Here is a 17,769-nt window from a genome sequence, read left to right as displayed (position 1 = left end):
GCAGGTGCTTTTTTCCCCCTTCAAACCTGGATTTCCCATGGCAGGGAAAGGCTGGGAACTGCTCCTTTACTGTAAGTAAACAGCACTTCTATTCATTATTTATCCCCTTCTGAATTTTAATGACCTATAGCAGCCCTATAGATCCCATACATAATGATTTAATCTTTTATGGATGAGAAAAAGGACTTTGTGTGGAGCTCTGCACTTCACTGGGGGCAGGAATTGCCATCACAGTGGAAAAACCAAAGGTAAAACTCCAGGTATAACTGAGATATGAAGCAGCTCATTAAAAATGGAAAAGTGTCTCCAAAAAGTCTCCAAAAACTGGAGAAGGAAATGGGCACCTGGAGCTGCTTCCTCCAAATGCTGTTTTTCAGCAAACACAGCTCTGCTGCTTTAGCTCAGCTGAGGCTGCCAAGCTCTAAGTGCAAGAGCTGCAAGGAAGGGCCTGTAGCAAAAAGGAAACTTCAGCTGAAAATAAGGAATTTATCTCATATTCTTCAAGTCTGGAGTGGGAATGTGGGAATGCCATCCCCTAGTCCAGGGAGGAATGTACCTGCCTCGGCTGGGGGGCAGCAGTTCCTGTGCTGGGTCTGTGCAGCCCTTGGAGCACAAACAGGGTCTGAAGGACATTTTTAAATTGCTTAATATTGCTTGGATTGCTCTCAGTGTGCTCTGTATAAATCCCCTCGCTGTATTTCAGGAGCAACAAGTTCTGGAGCTGCTGCTACACCCCTGTGTCCTTCCCAGCCCTGCTCAGGGAGGAATGGGATGCACATCCCAGCAGTGGAATCCTGGGCAAGGAGGCTGAGATCCTTTGGGAGCTGAGCAGAAAAGGGGGGGAGGGCAACTTTACCCCTTCCCCGAGGTGGGATCTGTACAATGAAGTGTCAGGGGGAGGATTTGCCCCCACCCAACTCTGCCTCAGCTGCACTTCCCACCCTCCTCTGCTCCTGTGCTCGGACCGTTCCTGCCAAGGACACTCAAGGACCTGCTGACTGAGTGGATCCCTTTGGAGTGTGCCCTGGAGAGCTGAGGTATGGAAAACACCCCCCAAAGAGCCCTAATTAGCAGCTGGGACTGAGGGCAGACCCCCTCCAGCTCCCAGGGGGGCTCTTCAGGGTGGGGGGAGCTGTCAGAGGGAAAGCCCTCCAAGGTCACCCAGTCCCCCCTGTGCCCCATCCCCACCTTGTCCCCCAGCCCAGAGCACTGAGTGCCATGGCCAGGCCTTCCTGGGACACCTCCAGGGATGGGGACTCCAAACCTCCCTGGGCAGCCCCTTCCAGTGCCTGACCACCCTTTCCAGGGAGAAATTCCTCCTGGTGTCCAACCTGCCCCTCCCCTGGCACAGCCTGAGGCCGTTTCCTCTCTCTTGTTCCCTGAGAGCAGAGCCTGACCACCCCCTGGCTCCACCCTCTTTCCAGGGAATTCTAGAGTGAGAAGGTCCCCCCTGAGCCTTCTTTTCTCCAGGCTGAGCCCCCCCAGCTCCCTCAGCTGCTCCCTGAGGCACAGGGTGTGACTCCTGGGGTGTCCTGGGCAGGGCTATGCTTGGACTCAATGATCCCTGTGGGTCCTTTCCAACTCAGCATATTCTGTGATTCCTGGTGTTCCAGCCCCTTCCCCACCTCTAGTCCTTTCCCTCCAGCCCCTCAGAGTCCTTCCTATCATGGGAAGGCCAAAACTCCCCCCAGCATTTGTGATGCTGCACTCAAAGATGGGCAGGTTCTGTGCCCAGGATGCTCCTCTGTCCCTGTCCTTGGACTCAGTCAGGTGTGGGCAGCAGTGGGGAGCAGGTTGGGAGCCCCTGCCATGCACAGAAGTCTCCAGCTGCCCACCCAGCCAAAAATACTCTGTTTTAATAACAGCACTACGCAGAGTCAAAGCCCAGCTCGTTGCTGCTGCTGCCAGATTAACAGATGGCCCCGATCATTAATATTGCAAAACTTCAGGAGTTCATAATTCTTTAATCTACCCAGCCCGGGGGGGTGGGGAGTGCAGGCCCTGCAATCTGCTGTGCCAGGGGCTGCCCCCCACCATCCACCAGGCTTGGGGCCACCCCGACCCCCCAAATTTGGGCACCCGTGCTCCTGGTCCCGCCTGCCCAGACAAATCCTGGCCCTGGAGCCACTCCCGGGCCGAGCTCCGGCAGGAGGGACGGACCTGAACCCCCCGGGCTCGTTTTAGGGTCTCTGGGGGCTCCTGAATTCCCCCCCAGTGCCATCAGATCGCGGCAAATCCAGGGCAATCCAATAACCCACCGCCCGTGTTGTTTTGCCATCAAAGCCGAGCCTTTCCCGGCGCTGGGGAGGCAGCGCAGGAGATTTAGGGCTGATGTCAAGGGCGGATAATCCCGACTCCGGGCCGGGATCACTGACCTCCCGCATGGCCACGGGGGGCCCGGGGACCCCCACGGGAGCCCCGCGGAGTTGGGGGGTTGTTTCCAGCAGAGCAAAGCTCCGGGTTTGGCCCCGAACAGCTCCATCGATCCTGGCCCAGCCCCAGCTCCTGCCTCCTCTCCCGGAGCGCTGGTGGCTCCAGGAGGCTGCAGGGAGGCTCTTCCATCGATTATCCGGGAGGGATGAGGATGGAAGGGAGGCTGGATCAGCACCATCCTCCTCCTGGCCCCTGCACACTGGGCTGAGAAATCAAACATATTTATATATATATATATATATATATATATATATATATATATATATGTTTTTAAACTATTTTTAATATATATGTATTTCCTATATCTGGCCTATATAGAGAAGATGCCTCTTTCAGTCAGCCTTTATATATATTTTATATATTTATATATATATATAAATATATATAAATATAAATATTATATTATTAAATTATATTATATATTAATTATATATTATTAAATTATATTATTTAATATTATTAAAATATAAAATATAAATATTTTATATATAAATATATAAAAATATATAAATATATATTTATATGTTTATATATATAGTTATAGATACTTACTGAAATATATATTATTTTATATATAATGCAAATATAATAAATAATATAAAGCAATATAATATAATATAATATATGATGGAATTAGATCATCTTTAAAGTCCCTTCCAACCCAACCCATTCCATGATTCTATGATATAATATATAACATCATTTTATATGTGTTTTTATATATAAATGAACACAAATGTAAGCATGTATATATGTGTGAATACATGTATTTCTGTGCATTATATATTGTCTATAACACATATAAGAAATAATAAATCTGATATATGGTATAAATTTGATCATATCTGCATACACAAATGCATAGAATAGAAATATATATTTTCCACTGCCATGCATATTTTATATATATGTATTTGTGTGTGTATGTATGTATTTTCATATATATATATACTCTCTTGACTTTATGTATATGCACATATAATAATAATATAATATAATACAATACAATATAATACAATATATCATATCATGGAATGAGATGGCATTTAAGGTCCCTTCCAACTCAACCCATAATTCTATTATTTCATATACATATATATATGTGTGTGTGTGTGTATGTTGCAGAAGGGACAAACTCCTATAAGGCCACAGGTCCAGGAAAGAGGAGCTTTAGGGGCTGTATTTGGACAATTTTGCTTTGTGGAAACCTTGTTTTGTTTTGTTGTGTTTTTTTTTTTTTAAGCAACAAAGTTTACCTTAAGTTTAGTTTTAATATGTTGTTTAATGAAGGGGGGGTGGTAGAGTGGTGGTGTCACTTCTTTGTGGTTTCACATCAATTATCTTGTTTTTAATCGGTTCCCAACTGTTCCAGGGTTTTGTCCCTCCCTATAAATCCCACATCGATATTTTTTGAACGTTGCCCTTTTCCCCTTGTGCTGCCCCCGCCCTTTCACCCTCCATATGTTCAGTCCCAGCTGCTCACTTGGGCCATTTACCCCTCTTCTATAGTTCCCCTTGTTTTACCCACCCCCTCCCCAGGTGCCCCCCAGCCTCTCCTGCCCCTCCAGCACTAGGAAAGCGGGAAGAACCACAACATCCAGAGGCAGCAGAGCGGGAAAGCCTCGGAGGGCCGGCTTTGGCAGGGATGCTGCTGGGGATGCAGGCAGGGAAAGGAAGGGATGCAGGCAGGGAAACAGGGAGGGATGCAGGGCCTCCCTGGGGTTCCGCTGTGTCCCACCACACATCCCCTCCCTCCTGGGGGCCCTTCTGTCCCTCAGGGCTGGGGGAGGGCAGGGATAACCCCAATTTGGCAGCTCGGCCGCCGGGTACCAGGGCTGCGCTTCCACCCCGGGCGCTCACGTTCCGCGGAGCCAAATCCCCCGGGAGCAGCGGGGGGAGGACGCTCCCATTATCCGGCTCCTGCCGTGGCGGAGGCAGCTGGACCAGCCGTGCATTAATAGATTACACAGAGGATTTGGACTCGCCAGCATCCAGGGAACCGCTCTCGGGAGGGACACGGGCAAGGCCAGGGCGGCTTCCCGAGCCCGCGGCGACGGACGCGGCCCCGCTGCCATCCCGCTGACTCCTTCCCCGGCACAGGTAGGTGCAGGGCTCGCTCCTGGCGCTGGGATGCTGCCGGAACGGCTGGAGCAGGGCTGGGGATGCTGGTCCCCATCTGCCTCCAGGGATCAGAGCCCGGGGAGGCCGGAGCGTGGGGCTCATCCCTCTCCCGGCTGTTTTTCAGGGGATGCTCTGCGGAGAAGCAGAGCTGGGGCAGTCCGGGCGGCTGCCAGGCTGTGCTGGAGCAGGGCTGGCATTGAGCTGTGCCGCGGGGGGGTGGATTTCATCCCCCTCCAGCACCCCCAGCCCTTCCCTGACCTTCTTCTGAGGGCTGCAGCCTGTCCAGGGGTGTGGGACGGGGCGTGTGGGCATCCTTGGGCATCATCACCCAAGGGTCGGATGGGTCCGGAGGGTCTGGGGCCACGGGCAGGGGAGGGTCCCCTTGTGCCACCGATTTTTGGGGTGGCACAGGGACACGGCTGCTCGCAGAGGGTCTCACCTGCCTGTCCTGCTGCCTGTGCCCCATCGGCTGCTGTGCCTCAGTGTCCCCACCACACACGTCCCCCCCCCAGGCCCACTGCTGGGGGAAACGGGGGTCAGGGGGGTTTGCCTCGCTCCCCAAATCAGTGCTCCCCATCCCTGTGAGCCATTTCCAGGGCTGTTTGCACCCAAAATCCCTCCTGGCCCGCTGGGCTCTGTGACCAGGCAGGAAAAGGACAAACATCCCCCCCTCCTCTCCCCAGACAGCCTCCGGGGGCTGTTTGACAGTCCCCACCCAGAGTGATGCCACCATCCAAATTTCAGTCAAATCTGACTGGTTCCCTGGGTTTTGCATGTGCCCCTGGGCTACAAGAGAGGGGGGCACTGGGCACCTGCCCCGTGCCAGCCTCACACCCACAGGTAAGAGCAGCCTCTGCCTCGCCAGAACAACCCCAAAATCTCCTGGAGCCACCGGTGGGGTTGGAAACCTCCCCCAGGAGCGTGGTGACATCTATCCCCATCCTGGGGGACCCCTCTTTGGGGGTGCAGAGCAGGGGGGTTGGGGCAGGACACGGCCCCACTGTGCCCATTCCCAGCCCCACAGGGCTCCCGGACCCCGCCATGGACGAGTGGGACCTCCCACAGTGGAAGAAGGAGGTGGAAAGCCTCAAGTACCAGCTGGCCTACAAGAGGGAGATGTCCTCCAAGACAATACCTGAGTGAGTGGGTGCCCACCTCCCCCCCCTCCATCCCGTCCTCCTTCCCATCCCTGTGCCCTCGGGAGCAGAGTCCGGCTCTTCTCCACCCCAAACTTCCCCCTTCAAATCCCCTGGGGGGGTCCCCAAATGAGATTTTCTCCTTTCTGGCTCTTCAAACCCTGCAAGCCCCAGCAGCAGAAACCCACCAGTGTCCCCAAAGCCCCTCTCTCTGTTCCTCTCCACAACCCTCCCCCCCCCGTGCCAACCCCTTTCCAGCTGCCCGAGCTCCGGTTGGGATGTGGCAGCAGCCACGGGACCCCCTGGCACCTCGGGAGCCCCTCAATGTGCAGATCCCCTCTTTCCAAATGACTTCAACCTGTAAAACCAAACCATGGGAGGGAATTTTCCCTCCTGGTTTGCCCCCTCTCTGCTCCCCCAGCACCATTCCCAATGGATCAGGGATCCCAGGATTGCTGCCACCGGAGCAGGATTTACCCCGGACACTGCCACTCAGCCCTGCCCTACACCCCTTAAACCTCTGAGCAGGGGCTGTGCCCACCCCTCCTGTCCCTCTCCACAGGTTTGTGAAGTGGATCGAGGACGGCATTCCCGAGGATCCCTTCTTGAACCCGGAGCTGATGAAAAACAACCCCTGGGTGGAGAAAGGCAAATGCATCATCCTCTGAGGGGTCCCCCCTGTGCTGCCCCTGCTGAATGTACTTTTTTTATTAGTTAGTTCCAATATGAGAACCTGAACAAAATCCTGCCCTCACCTGTCTCCTTTTTTTTAGTAGTAGAAGTGGTTTTATATTTGGGGGGAACACGGGGGGCAGAGTGGGGGGGCAGGAGCAGCAAAGGTTTCTCTGGGGTTTTGCTGCAGCTTCATCTCAGACCTCACCCAGCTCTGCCATCAAACAGGAACATTTTGCAACTTGTAAAGAAAATTTTTATAAGGAAACCCTCATTTTCAGTGATTTTAAATACTTTTGTACACTGTAGGATATCTCATTTTGCAGCAAAACAGGCATAATATGGCAACTAAAGGTTTATTAATAAACAGAAAAATACTTCATTATTCATTTTTTTAGATACATTTTATTTCCTTATTTTTTTTAAACAAAATAAGTCAGTGATAAAAAAAAAAACTAAACGAAGATCATGGACACAGGGGTTAGAGAGCCAAAGTCCAGCTGATCCCTTGAGTTCTAGCCCTGATTTCCTGGCTCCAGCTAGAGCAGGTCCCTGATGTAGATGTTCCTCCTGACAGCGTTGGAAACCCCCTCGTTGAAGCGGAACCACACGTCGCTCTTCCCCACGGCCTTTCCCATCTGCTTCTCCAGGGACTCCTCCTTGGAGGCCTGGGGGGCTGCAGGGGGGAAAATCCACCTCAAAAACTTGCAGAAAACCTTAAAGTCACAACCCGTGCCCAGGCTGGAGGGAGAGGGGGCAATCAGGGAGCTGCTGCCAGGAATGGGGGGGTTGGGAAGGGCAGAGCTGATGCTCCCATGTTCTGGATCCTGCAAACCCTTCAGCACCCAGAATTCCATTTGGATGGTGCCAGAACCCATGGACTTGCCCACAGGAACCCCCCCTGCCCGTTGTTGTGGGGTCTGTTCACCCAACTCCCCCTCCCCACCCCACTGATGTCCCCGGGGATGGTGCTGAGGGACACAGCCCCTTTTTGGGGTGGGCATTGGGAATGAAGGGACCCCCTCCAGCAGCACCCATGGTCACCCCATCCCTCTGCCACCCACCTGTGCCACCCCCATCCCCTTTGTCACCCTCCCAGGGCTGGGGCCACCCACAGCACCCCATCCCTGTCACCCACCCGGGGCTGGGGCCGCCTGTTTGCGCTGGAGCGGCCGCCCGAAAAAATCCACCTCGGGCTGTGAAAGGCAAAGAGCAGGAGGTGAGGTGGCTGTGCAGCACCTGCACTTCCAGCTCCCCTTTGGAGATGACCAAAAAGAAGGGAAGTTCCTGTCTGGGCAAGGCTCAGTCACCCCAGGGCGGTTCCAGGGAGAGCAGGAGCCACATGCAAATCCCGAGGGAAGGGCCAGCAGGCTCGGGGGGATGCAAACAGATTCAAATCCGGGGTGGGGGGGAAAGGCAAAATTTCAGGGTGCTAAAGTCAGGTTTTACAGCCAGCCAAGGGCTGGAAGCTGAGCCCTAGAGAGGGGCAGTGGCAGGGAACCACCTCTGCTCCCCTTAAACCTGTCACCCTCTGCTCCCCTTGGCCACTGTTGGGATGCCCAGAGTGGGATCAGTGGATGGATGCACCTCTCCACAGCTCCCGAGCAGCCCTCCCACCCTGCAGCTTCCACAGAGCCCAAATTCAGCTATTTCAACCCAAATACCCAGATCTCTTTCCTCCCCCAGCCCCGAAAGCTTCATGGGGTGAAGGTCCATAATGTCACCCAGACCCACTTGGTCCCAAAGCTGCAATCCCAGCGATGCCTCTGTGGGACACACGGTGCTCAACTGGGCTATTAAAAGAAACTGGGCTAAAAAAATTAGATTCCAGTGGAGCCAGTGAGTGTTTGGCAGCCCAGGGAAGTGCTGCTGGGAACTGGGGCAGGACCTGCAGCCCCTCACCTTGTCCTCCACCACTGCCCTCTGCACGATGTGCTCCAGGCGCTGCCGGTGGTTGGGGGTCCCCGACGGCCTCGTGTCCCCTCGCTCCTCACTGAGGCCATTCCTGGGATCCTGTGGGGAGGAGAGACCTCAACAAGGGACCCCTCGCAGTGTCTGAGCCTAAAGTTTGGGTATGAAGCACCTGCCATCCAGTTGTCACCCGTCCCAGCCACCCCCTCTATTTGCTGCCGGGTTGCAACATCCCGAGGGCTTGGACAGGATTTTTCCACCATTTTCTGCCTTGCAGCAGCTCATGGGATCAGCCCCAGCTGGGGTCCCTTTCCCTGGGACTTCACAGTAAACAAGGAGCCTTCAGAGATGTTTTTGCAGCATCTCTTTGCCCCACACATCCCCCGGGAGCTCTGCTCCTACAGCAAGGGGCTCTCAGGGATTAATTATCCCCACGGCACCGGGGCAGGCAACAGCTACATCCGAGATGTTTCTCAGCCTTTTCCACCTTCTCCTGCCTCCAGGAGGGTTTTGGCAGTGGGCAGAGTTAACTCTGCTCCTCCTGGGGCCTTTGGGACCTTTGGAAGTGAAGTGGGAAGGAAAGGTGCAGGCAGGGAAGAGCAGACACCTACAAACCGCAGCCAAACGGACCCAAAATCCCTCCTAAAATTCCCACCTCCTCACGACCCTCCTCAGAGAGCTGGAGGGTTCACAGTGAGCATTTCCTTCCAGAACTCCTGCAGAGACTGGGGCTCAGCCCCCCAGCACAGCTGTGCTGCCCAGAGGCAGATGTGCAGGCCAGGAGCTGCGAGGGGGGGTTAATCCCGGATTTCCATTTGCAGAGCGAAAGCCACCGGCTGCTTTGGAAAACCCACGTCCCCACGCCATCCCTAAGGATTTTATCCACATCCACAGCCCTGCCGCCCCCCAGAGGTCCCCCCTCCCTACCGGGTTCCGTGCCTGCAGCACAGCCTCCGTCCTCCTCATCTTCTCCAGCTCGATCTCCCTGGCAATGAGCTGCTTGGCCTGGTAGCTGAGCTGCCTCCGGGCCGGCAGCTCCGGGAAGCGACACACGTCCTCCACATTCCTGCAGCATGGACAGGGGGGAGCAGGGAGCACAAATCAATACTAAAAATAACCTGCATTATGCAACCTGGCAGGGCAGAGGGAGCCCAGTCACCCCCTTGGCACTGCCCCGTCCACCTCCGAGTGCGATCCTGCCTCAGTTTCCCCAGCGCTGCCCTCCCCTGGGTGGAGCCAGGGGGCTGAGTGGGAATGCAGGAGGGATGAGGGGGTTTTAATCTCGGTTTTAAGGCAACAAGAGGAAATGGCAGCGGGGCTGTGCTGAACAGACTGCCCTGAAAACACCACGGGCACAGCACAGCCCGGGCACGAGGGGCACCGCGACCCTCCCATCGCCCCAAAAAAACCGTGGGGAGGTGGGTAATGGAAACACAGCCAGGAACAGTAACTCTGGAGCATCAGAGCACTTGGGTCCTCAACAGGGCTGGGGCACCAGCTCTGGAGTTAGGCCTGTTTCAGTATAGCTGGGCCAGTCCCTCTGCCAGCTCTAAATATTTTATATTTATTCAACATTCTCGCCCTTAAAATAAAGGGAGCAAAGTCTCCTGTCAGCTGGCTCTGCAGTCATTTAGAAATTAGCTGTCAAATCAATGTTTTAAGAAGTTATAAAGAGAAAACACAGGTTTTGCTGTCGACAACAGCTTTGTTTGCCAGAGAGATGCTGGGATGCAATTTCCAGATGCCACTGGGATGTGACACCCCCATAGTCCCCGTCATTTTATGGTTGGATTTGATGATCTTGAAGGTCTTTGCCAATTTTGATTCTGTGCACAGCCAGGAAACAGGCTCAGAACTCACAAAACAAGCAAAGTAAACCCAAGTAAAGCCAAAAAGTGGCTCCCAATGTCCCACGGTCTCCCCATGGCCATGTGGGAGTTGCACGGTGGGGAAAGCAGAGGATGGATCCCTACGGCCCCCACCAGCCTTTCCATGAGGAAGAAACAATACTAAAGCAGTTCACTGTAATTCAATAGAGCTGCTTGATTAACAGAGGCTCATTACTGTAATTAACTCTGCCCAGGAAGGCATTAATGTTGGGCCTCACTGGGGCCGGGTCTGTGCTGCCTCTCCAAAGGCTCCCCAGAGTTTCTGGCTCTGTGTGTGCTCAGAGCAGAGCCACAGCCAGGTCAGGCAGTGGCCAAGCTGGTAATTTATAAATGAACCATGGTGGTAGTGACCTCCTCTCTGTGATGAGCTCAGGTGGACCAGCTCTGTCCTCTGGTGGCTTCAGTCCCTCTGCCAGCTCCAGTGAGAGCCAAAGGCAGCTGCTTCCTTTCCTTTAATCCCATTAAATCTAAACCAGCTCTGCTCCAGCCTCAGCCCAAGGGAGTGGTGGGGCAGCTGGACCATGCTGGGGATGGAGCAAAGCCAGGAGTTCCACCTCCTTCCTGAGCTCTCTGCTCTTATTATCCCAGAATCATCATGGAATCCTGGAATGGTTTGGGTTGGAAGGGACCTTAAAGCCCATCCAGTGCTACCCCGTGCCATGGGCAGGGACACCTTCCACCAGCCCAGGTTGCTCCAAGCCCTGTCCAACCTGGCCTTGGACACTCCCAGGGATGGGGCAGCCACAGCTTCTCTGGGTAACCTGTGTCAGGGCCTCCCCACCCTCCCAGGGAAGGGTTTTGAGCCCCACCCTTCCCTTCCCCTCAGCACTCACGGATCCAGCTTGTAGACGTACTGGCCCTCGGGCAGGCGCTCCTGGTGGTAGGTGAGGTTGTAGGCCAGCATGGTGCTGATCAGCTCTGCCAGCTGCTGCTTCTCCTTCTGGCTGTAGAGCTGAGTGTTCACCTGGCAGGGAGGGCAGAGCATCACTGACCCACAGTCACTTCTGAACACACAAACAGCCCGAAGCACAGGGTTTGTCTGTGTGAGGAGGGACAGTCAATACCCAGGGTGTTCAGACAGGTTTAGTTCCCTCCTAGGGACACACATCCTTCCCAGAGCAGGGTGCAGTGACCCAGGTGCTGGAAGGGGACTGGGACAGCTCCCCAAAGCCCTGCTCAGTCAAGCCCACCCCAGGTGGGGTCCAAGACCCCTCCACACAGTCAAGTATCTCAGAATCACGTGCTCAGCTTCCCTCCAACTTCTGCATCACCTGCAACATCTGTCCCAAATCTGGGACAGAAATTCGGGATAGCTCAGCCTGGGCGATGCAGCCCAGGAGATGTCTGTCCCCCAGTGCTCAGGGTGAGGTTTGCAGAGAGACACATCGCCCAGGCAGCGAGGAGGGGTCAGGGGCACTCACAGGCCGCAGTTTGGGGGCGATGATGTCCAGCAGCAGGCACAGCACCTCCAACACCAGCACCCGCGGCCCCGCGCGGCTCCGGGCGCCGGGCGCGATCCCCGACACCATGGACACCACCAGGTTCTGCATGTGGGTCAGCTTGGCCAGGGCCTGGGGACAGGGCAGGGACAGCTCAGCCACCGTGTCCCAGGGGGCACAGGGCTGCCCCCGTGCCCCCCGGGCCTTGCCTCGTGCTGGCTGCTGGGGTAGGCCAGGCGGGGGATGGCGGAGCCCGCGAAGAGCAGGTGGAAGGCCACGGGCAGGAAGGGCAGGTAGCGCAGCAGGTGGAAGCTCTGCCCGTGCAGCACGGCCCGGCCCAGCAGGTCGGAGAAGCAGAGCCACTCCAGGGCCAGGCACACCGAGCCCAGGCTGGAGTCCCGCACCCTCATGGACAGGAAATTCTCGTGCAGGCCCTGGAAGGGGATGTGGGATTACAGGGCTGGAGGTCAGTGGATGGTCCCGCCAGAGCAAGTCACTGGCATTCTGAGCTTCTCACTGAGCTCCAGCACAACACAGGAAGGGGCCTGGCTCTCCCCCTGGCTGCTCTTACCTGGGCAAGCTTCTCCTGCTCCCCTGAGGAGACGGCGAGGTGCAGGATGTGGTGGAAGCGCTGGGAGGAGGAACTGAAGCCAGAGGAACCCCCAAAGTGTGACAGGTCCTTGTCACCCACCAGGAGCTGGGCTGGCAAAGAGGGGTCCATTCCTATCCTGTGCCTGGGGGGAGCCCAAAGGGAAGAGCTGAGGGTCCCCCAGTGCTGAAGGGATCAGCAAGGAATATTTGGATCTTTGTAAACTGCAATGCCAATGCCAAAATATTGGCAGCTAAACAGAATGGACAAAAAGCATCCAGAATGGCTTTAAACTGACAGAGTGTGGGTTTGGTTTGGGTATTAGGAAGAAATTCTTCCCTGGAAGGGTGGTGAGGCCCTGGCACAGGTTGCCCAGAGAAGTTATGGCTGCCTCATCCCTGGAAGTATCCAAGGCCAGGTTGGACCAGCCTTGGAGCAACTTGGGATAGTGGAAGGTGTCCCTGCCCATGGCACGGGGTGGAACCAGATGATCTTTAAGGTCCCTTCCAACCCAAACCATTCCAGGATTCTATGACTGATACAAATCTGCTGAAGAAGCAGCTCCAGGACCTTTCAGGTTTCTCCATCCCACGTCTTGCAAGGAGATCACGAAATCACAAAAAACACAGAATGTTGCTCCAAGCCCCATCCAACCTGGCTTTGAACACTTCCAAGCCTGGAGCAGCCACAGTTTCTCTGGGCAACCAAAATAACCAGGAAGCAGCACACCCCAAGCACCCAGCCAGACCTAACAAATCCCTCCTTTTACCTCTGCATCCTCGGGAGCTGGAAGATCTCCTGCCAGATGGAGAAGAGCCCCTTGTTTTGGTCCTTCAGGCCAATCTTCATCGTCTGCACCATCTGCATGTTCAGCTCCTTCTGCCCTCGGCCGTGCAGGAACTGCAATGGGAGTGAGGGGCTGGGGGGACGGGCACAGAGGGAGGGGGGATCCCCACAACTCTGGGGATCCTGGACACAGTGGTGTCTCCTTCCTCCTCCATGTGCAGGGTTAAAATAGCACAGGGGACAGGGTGGATATTTTAGGGATCTGCCTAGGACAGAGTTCTTTCCCCTCCATCCCCATCTGAGTCCAGAGCTGTCTGTGTCCCCCAGGCCCCCCACGACCCCGGTACCTGCAGGGTGTTGATGCAGGAGCGGATGTCGTTCTCTGTCTTCTCACACAGGGCCAGCAGTGCCCCCGTGTCCGCCCGCATTCCCTGCTGGAGGGCGATCTGTGGGAGCAGGACAGGGGGGTCAGCAGGGAGGGATGGCCAGCCAGGGGATCAGGGGGGCCCTCAGCTGTGCCACACCTCGCTGAGCCGCTGGGCGAGCCGGGACGGAGCCGTGCGGGGGAAGTGGAGCAGGAAGGATTGCTGCCGGAGCGGGCGCAGCGCGGGCACGTACCTGGGGAGGGGCACAGGGCTCTGAGTGGCCACGGCAGGGCAAGGAGGACACCTACTAGTCATGGAATCATTCAGGCTGGAAAAGCCCTCTAAGACCATCCAGTCCCACCATTCCCCAGCACCGCCAAGGCCACCACTAACCCACGTCCCCAGGTGCCACATCCACAGGGCTTTTAAATCTCTCCAGGGTTGGGGACTCCACCCCTGCCCTGGGCAGCTGTGCCAGGGCTGGACAGTCTTTTCTGTGAAGGAATTCTCCCTCATATCCAACCTAAACCTCCCCTGGCACAGTTTGAGATTGTTTCCTTTTGTCCTGTCCCTTCTTCCCTGGGAACAGAGCCTGACCCCCCCAGCTCTCCCCTCCTGTCAGGGAGTTGCAGAGCCAGAAGGCCCCTCCTGAGCCTCCTTTTCTCCAGGCTAAGCCCCCCCAGCTCCCTCAGCCACTCCTGGTGCTCCAGAACCTTCCCCAGCTCCATTCTCTTTCCTGGACACGCTCCAGCCCCTCAAAGTCTTTCTTGTCATGAGGAGCCCAAAACTGCCCCCAGGATTTGAGGTGCTCCACTCAAAGGGAGACACCAACAGCCACCACCTCCTCACTCAGGGCACAGTCTCAGCTCTCCATCCCCCCAGACCCACAGGTGACACTCACTGGTCGTTGCAGATGCAGATGATGGGCCTGAGCAACAACCCACCCTCACGCTGCTGCCTCCGGCCCGCGCCGGCCTCCCCCTCTCCCTGCACGTCCTTACGGTGGATGATGTTCAGCAGCACGTTGATAGATGCCTTGGGAAAAAAAAACAAGGGCAGAAGGGATGAAATCTTACCATTGAGAGGCAAGAAACAGCTCCTGGAACAGGGGGTGAGCTGCTAATGGGGGAACAATGAAGGGGTTAATGCCAAAGGTGGCCGGGGCTCACCGCGGGCGCGCCGTCGATCTCGTCGATGATGAGGCAGTTGGGCTTCTCACCAGCCCCCAGCACAGACTTCATCTGGGTGGCAGCTTCGATGCGGGTCTTGAACACCTCGGGGCTGCGGTCATCGCTGCAGGGAAGGTGTGCCAGGTTACTGTGGCATGGGGCTGGCTCTGGCATGGGAACACCTCCAGCACGGGATCCTCTCCAGCATCACCCACAGGACAGCATCACCCCTGGGACACCATCACTTTTGGGACAGCATCACCCACAGGACAGCATCACCCCTGGGACACCATCGCTTTTGGGACAGCATCACCTCCAGCATCACCCCTGGGACACCATCGCTTTTGGGACAGCATCACTTCCAGCATCACCCCTGGGACCAGCATCACCTCCAGCATCACCCCATGACACCATCGCTTTTGGGACAGCATCACCTCCAGCGTCACCCCCAGGACACTGTCACCCCTGGGACATGGTCACCCCCAGGACAGTGTCACCCCCAGCGTCCCCTCTGGCCTGGCAGCACCTGCAGCAGTGCTGGGCTGGCAGGGCCTCACCTGGCATTCATCTCCACGGCGTTGTACCCCGCGTGCCGGGCGATGACGTGGGCCAGTGTGGTCTTTCCCAAGCCAGGAGGGCCACAGAGCAGGGCTACCTGTGGCACAGAGGGCAGGTCAGCATGGCAAGGGCTTCCTCCAGCTCCCACCAAGGAGGGAATGCCCTGCTCCTCACCCTGCTGGCAGGATGAGGGGACCCCCCAGTACTGCCCTGTCCTGCTCACCTTGTATTTGGGTCTCTTGTGCTGGTCCAGCTCAGCCTCCAGAATCTCCTCTGTGAGCTGGACCTTCGTTTTCCACTTATTTGGGTGCTCCTTGGGATGGCTGAACGGGGGATGAGCTGCAGTGCTGGGCTTGCCCTTCTTCACAGCCTTCTCCTTCCCAAACACAACCGTGTCCCAGAGCTTGAGCCACTTCAGAAGGCAGCGGTTTGTGTACTGCAGGTGGGGGGGAAGTGGGAAAAATCCATGGAACCTCAGAAGGATCAGGCCAAGGACAGAGGAAGGCTCTTCTCCATGGGACAGGCTGCTCAGAGTTCCACCTTGCACCTCCTGGTACAGCACGGGAATGGTGCTTCCCTTCCCAGCTCAACCACCACCCCACAGGGGAACCCAGGACAAGTCACATCAGCCCCATCCCTGCTGTCCCTCCTCTGTCCTGGCTCAACTCAGCACCTCTCAGCCTCTTCCATCATTTGCAACTCCCTACAAAACTTCTGATATTCAAAAAAAACCCCAAATTAGCCCACAATTCCTGGCTGAAGTCCTCCCAGTCTTTTTTGTCTTGTTCTGATCAAGTTTCAAAATCCCTTTTGTTAGAAAGCCCACAGCCTCCAGCTGAAACACTGCCATCCCAAGCTCTCCAGGACTCAGGACTGCTCCCAGGAAGGACCAGCACTTCCAAAGGCAACACCCTGATCCCACAGCATAAAGGAAGAGTTACAGAGGTGCTAATAACCCCCAAGCCCAGGCCTCCCCTTCTCCCAGCACCTCACATCATCACTGAGCAGCTCCATGTAGCGCCGGGGGGTGAACTTGTCCACCCAGAGGCAATGGGAGGCAGATTCCTCCTCAGGATCCGTGTCCCCACCAGGTTCCAGGCTCTCTGTGCTGGGCTCACTCTCAAGGCAACTGTAAGAAAGAATTAACTTGCCCCAAACCACCCAGGGAGTCAGGGAAGGGCTGGGAGTTACACCCAGATTTCCCATGCTGAGCACAGGGGCAAAGAGGCTCCTCTGCTTGTAGGTCCCAAAAATCTGGACCTCGTGGAGTGTCTTGGGAGGCACATCAAGCAGCATGGCAGGGATAGGATGGGATTTCATCCCAACATCTCACCTGTTTATGATCTCTGTCAGCTGCTGTGATACCTTCTGAACATGCCTGAGACGCTGGAGCACAGAGAGAGGGAGAGCAGGGTCAGGGATACCCCAGTAACCCATGGCTGGGGGAACAGGGATGGGAGCCAGTCCTGTGGTATCAGGAATGGCAGGGAAAGATGGGAAGGTCAGTGTGAGATGTGGTACCTCTTGGTCCACCTGTTCCTTCAGGTAGGAGAAAGGCACCCCCAGCAGGTGGAGTGGCCTCCGTGCATTCCAGCCCAGGGAATCCGGGAGCTGCAGGGACACAGCACAAACAACCCCCTCCTGAACCAGCTGGAGAACACAGAGGAGCAAACCCAACCTCGAGAGCCCTCCTCACCTCCACCCCTGTCCTGCAGGGATCATCCCTCAGCACCAGGAAGACCCTGGTGCCCTGGGTGGAGGTCACATTGATATAATCCTCCAGGATGGGGGGTCTCTTGAGGACCCGCTTCTTTTCAGAGGGTGGTGTGATCTGCAGGGGGATCATGCCGCTCATCTCCAGCTGGTTCGAGCTGGAAAACACCAAATTCCTTTAGCAGGGGTGAGGAAAAGGGCCCTTGAACCCCCTGAAGGTGGGGGCCAAGGGGCCTTTCCCTCGTCCCTGCTAAAAATGGCTTTCAAGGTGGCCAACCTGGTATTCTGGGGAGCAAGAGGTGCCTCTGAGCCCCCATCCCAGGAGACATCAGGAGCCAACTCATCATCTGCACCAAAATCGAGCTTCTTCACAGCCTCCAGGCGCTGCCGCTTCGGCTTCGGGGCTGGGAGAGACGCCGGGGAGGGGGAAGAGGAGCACCATGACAGAGGGAGGGCGGTACCGGGGGTGCTCCGCGCCTGGCACCGCTCGGGAGGGGGGACAGGGCCCGGCAGCGCCGGGGACCGAGCCAAACCTACTGCGGGGTCCGGCCGGCGCAGGGGACCCGCCGGGGGCACAGCCTCGCTCCCTCTTCCTGGAGCGGGAGTCCCCGGCGGGGTCGGGCTCCTCCGGCGGCTGTTTCCTGCCCCGGAACTGCGAGACTTTGGGGCCGGCGGGCGGGGATGGGTCATCTGCAATAGGGGTCAGAGTTCCGGTGAGCGGCCACGGGCGGCCCTGCCCTCCCAGCCCCCGGCCCCCCGGTGGCGGTCCCGGCCCGGCAGCAGCGCCCACCTCCGAGCTCTGCCAGCACCTCCAGCTCGTCGGCGAAGCGCTCGTAGAACTCATCGTCGGCAGCGCCCTCGGCGCTCTCGGTGCCCGCCATGGCCCGCGCACGCCCCGCCCCGCCTCGCACCGCCCCGCGCCGCTGCCGCTCATTGGCCACGGCCGCGCCGGTTGGGGGGCGTCCGCGCCGCTGATTGGGCGCGACGC

The 17,769-nt window shown here is 56.5% G+C and overlaps 2 protein-coding genes across 4 annotated transcripts; one reads left to right on the top strand and one right to left on the bottom strand.

The window, feature by feature from the left end:
• The first annotated feature begins 4,077 nt into the window (after nucleotides 1-4,077).
• On the top strand, nucleotides 4,078-6,700 carry GNG13 (G protein subunit gamma 13). Its single transcript, XM_051779351.1, has 3 exons — nucleotides 4,078-4,533; nucleotides 5,571-5,693; nucleotides 6,253-6,700. Exons 2-3 carry the CDS (start codon nucleotides 5,596-5,598, stop codon nucleotides 6,356-6,358), a joined length of 204 nt encoding a protein of 67 aa, XP_051635311.1. The 5' UTR covers nucleotides 4,078-4,533; nucleotides 5,571-5,595; the 3' UTR covers nucleotides 6,359-6,700.
• An 84-nt stretch (nucleotides 6,701-6,784) lies between these two features.
• Nucleotides 6,785-17,746, bottom strand: CHTF18 (chromosome transmission fidelity factor 18). 3 transcript variants are annotated; one of them, XM_051777853.1, is made up of 22 exons: nucleotides 17,572-17,746; nucleotides 17,319-17,471; nucleotides 17,059-17,185; nucleotides 16,765-16,939; nucleotides 16,590-16,709; nucleotides 16,402-16,454; nucleotides 16,062-16,197; nucleotides 15,292-15,504; nucleotides 15,068-15,165; nucleotides 14,511-14,634; nucleotides 14,243-14,376; nucleotides 13,501-13,594; nucleotides 13,324-13,422; nucleotides 12,960-13,090; nucleotides 12,173-12,335; nucleotides 11,811-12,035; nucleotides 11,584-11,733; nucleotides 10,996-11,126; nucleotides 9,201-9,339; nucleotides 8,265-8,375; nucleotides 7,501-7,558; nucleotides 6,808-7,038 (listed from the first exon to the last, which is right to left on the bottom strand). In XM_051777853.1, the coding sequence occupies exons 1-22, from the start codon at nucleotides 17,660-17,662 to the stop codon at nucleotides 6,902-6,904; spliced, it is 2,862 nt and encodes a 953-aa protein (XP_051633813.1). In that variant the 5' UTR covers nucleotides 17,663-17,746; the 3' UTR covers nucleotides 6,808-6,901. The 3 variants fall into 3 exon arrangements, with proteins under 3 accessions (XP_051633823.1, XP_051633813.1, XP_051633832.1); XM_051777872.1 differs by having other exon boundaries at nucleotides 16,590-16,679; XM_051777863.1 differs by lacking the exon at nucleotides 7,501-7,558 and having other exon boundaries at nucleotides 6,785-7,038.
• Nucleotides 17,747-17,769: the final 23 nt, after the last annotated feature.

The sequence above is a fragment of the Manacus candei genome, unplaced genomic scaffold (assembly GCF_025592945.1).
Source record: "Manacus candei isolate 608988 ecotype Guabito, Panama unplaced genomic scaffold, ASM2559294v1 h1tg000002l, whole genome shotgun sequence".
In the NCBI taxonomy this organism is placed as follows: domain Eukaryota; kingdom Metazoa; phylum Chordata; class Aves; order Passeriformes; family Pipridae; genus Manacus; species Manacus candei.
Note: the sequence above shows the minus strand (reverse complement) of the source record. Positions and strands in the feature narration are given on the sequence as shown.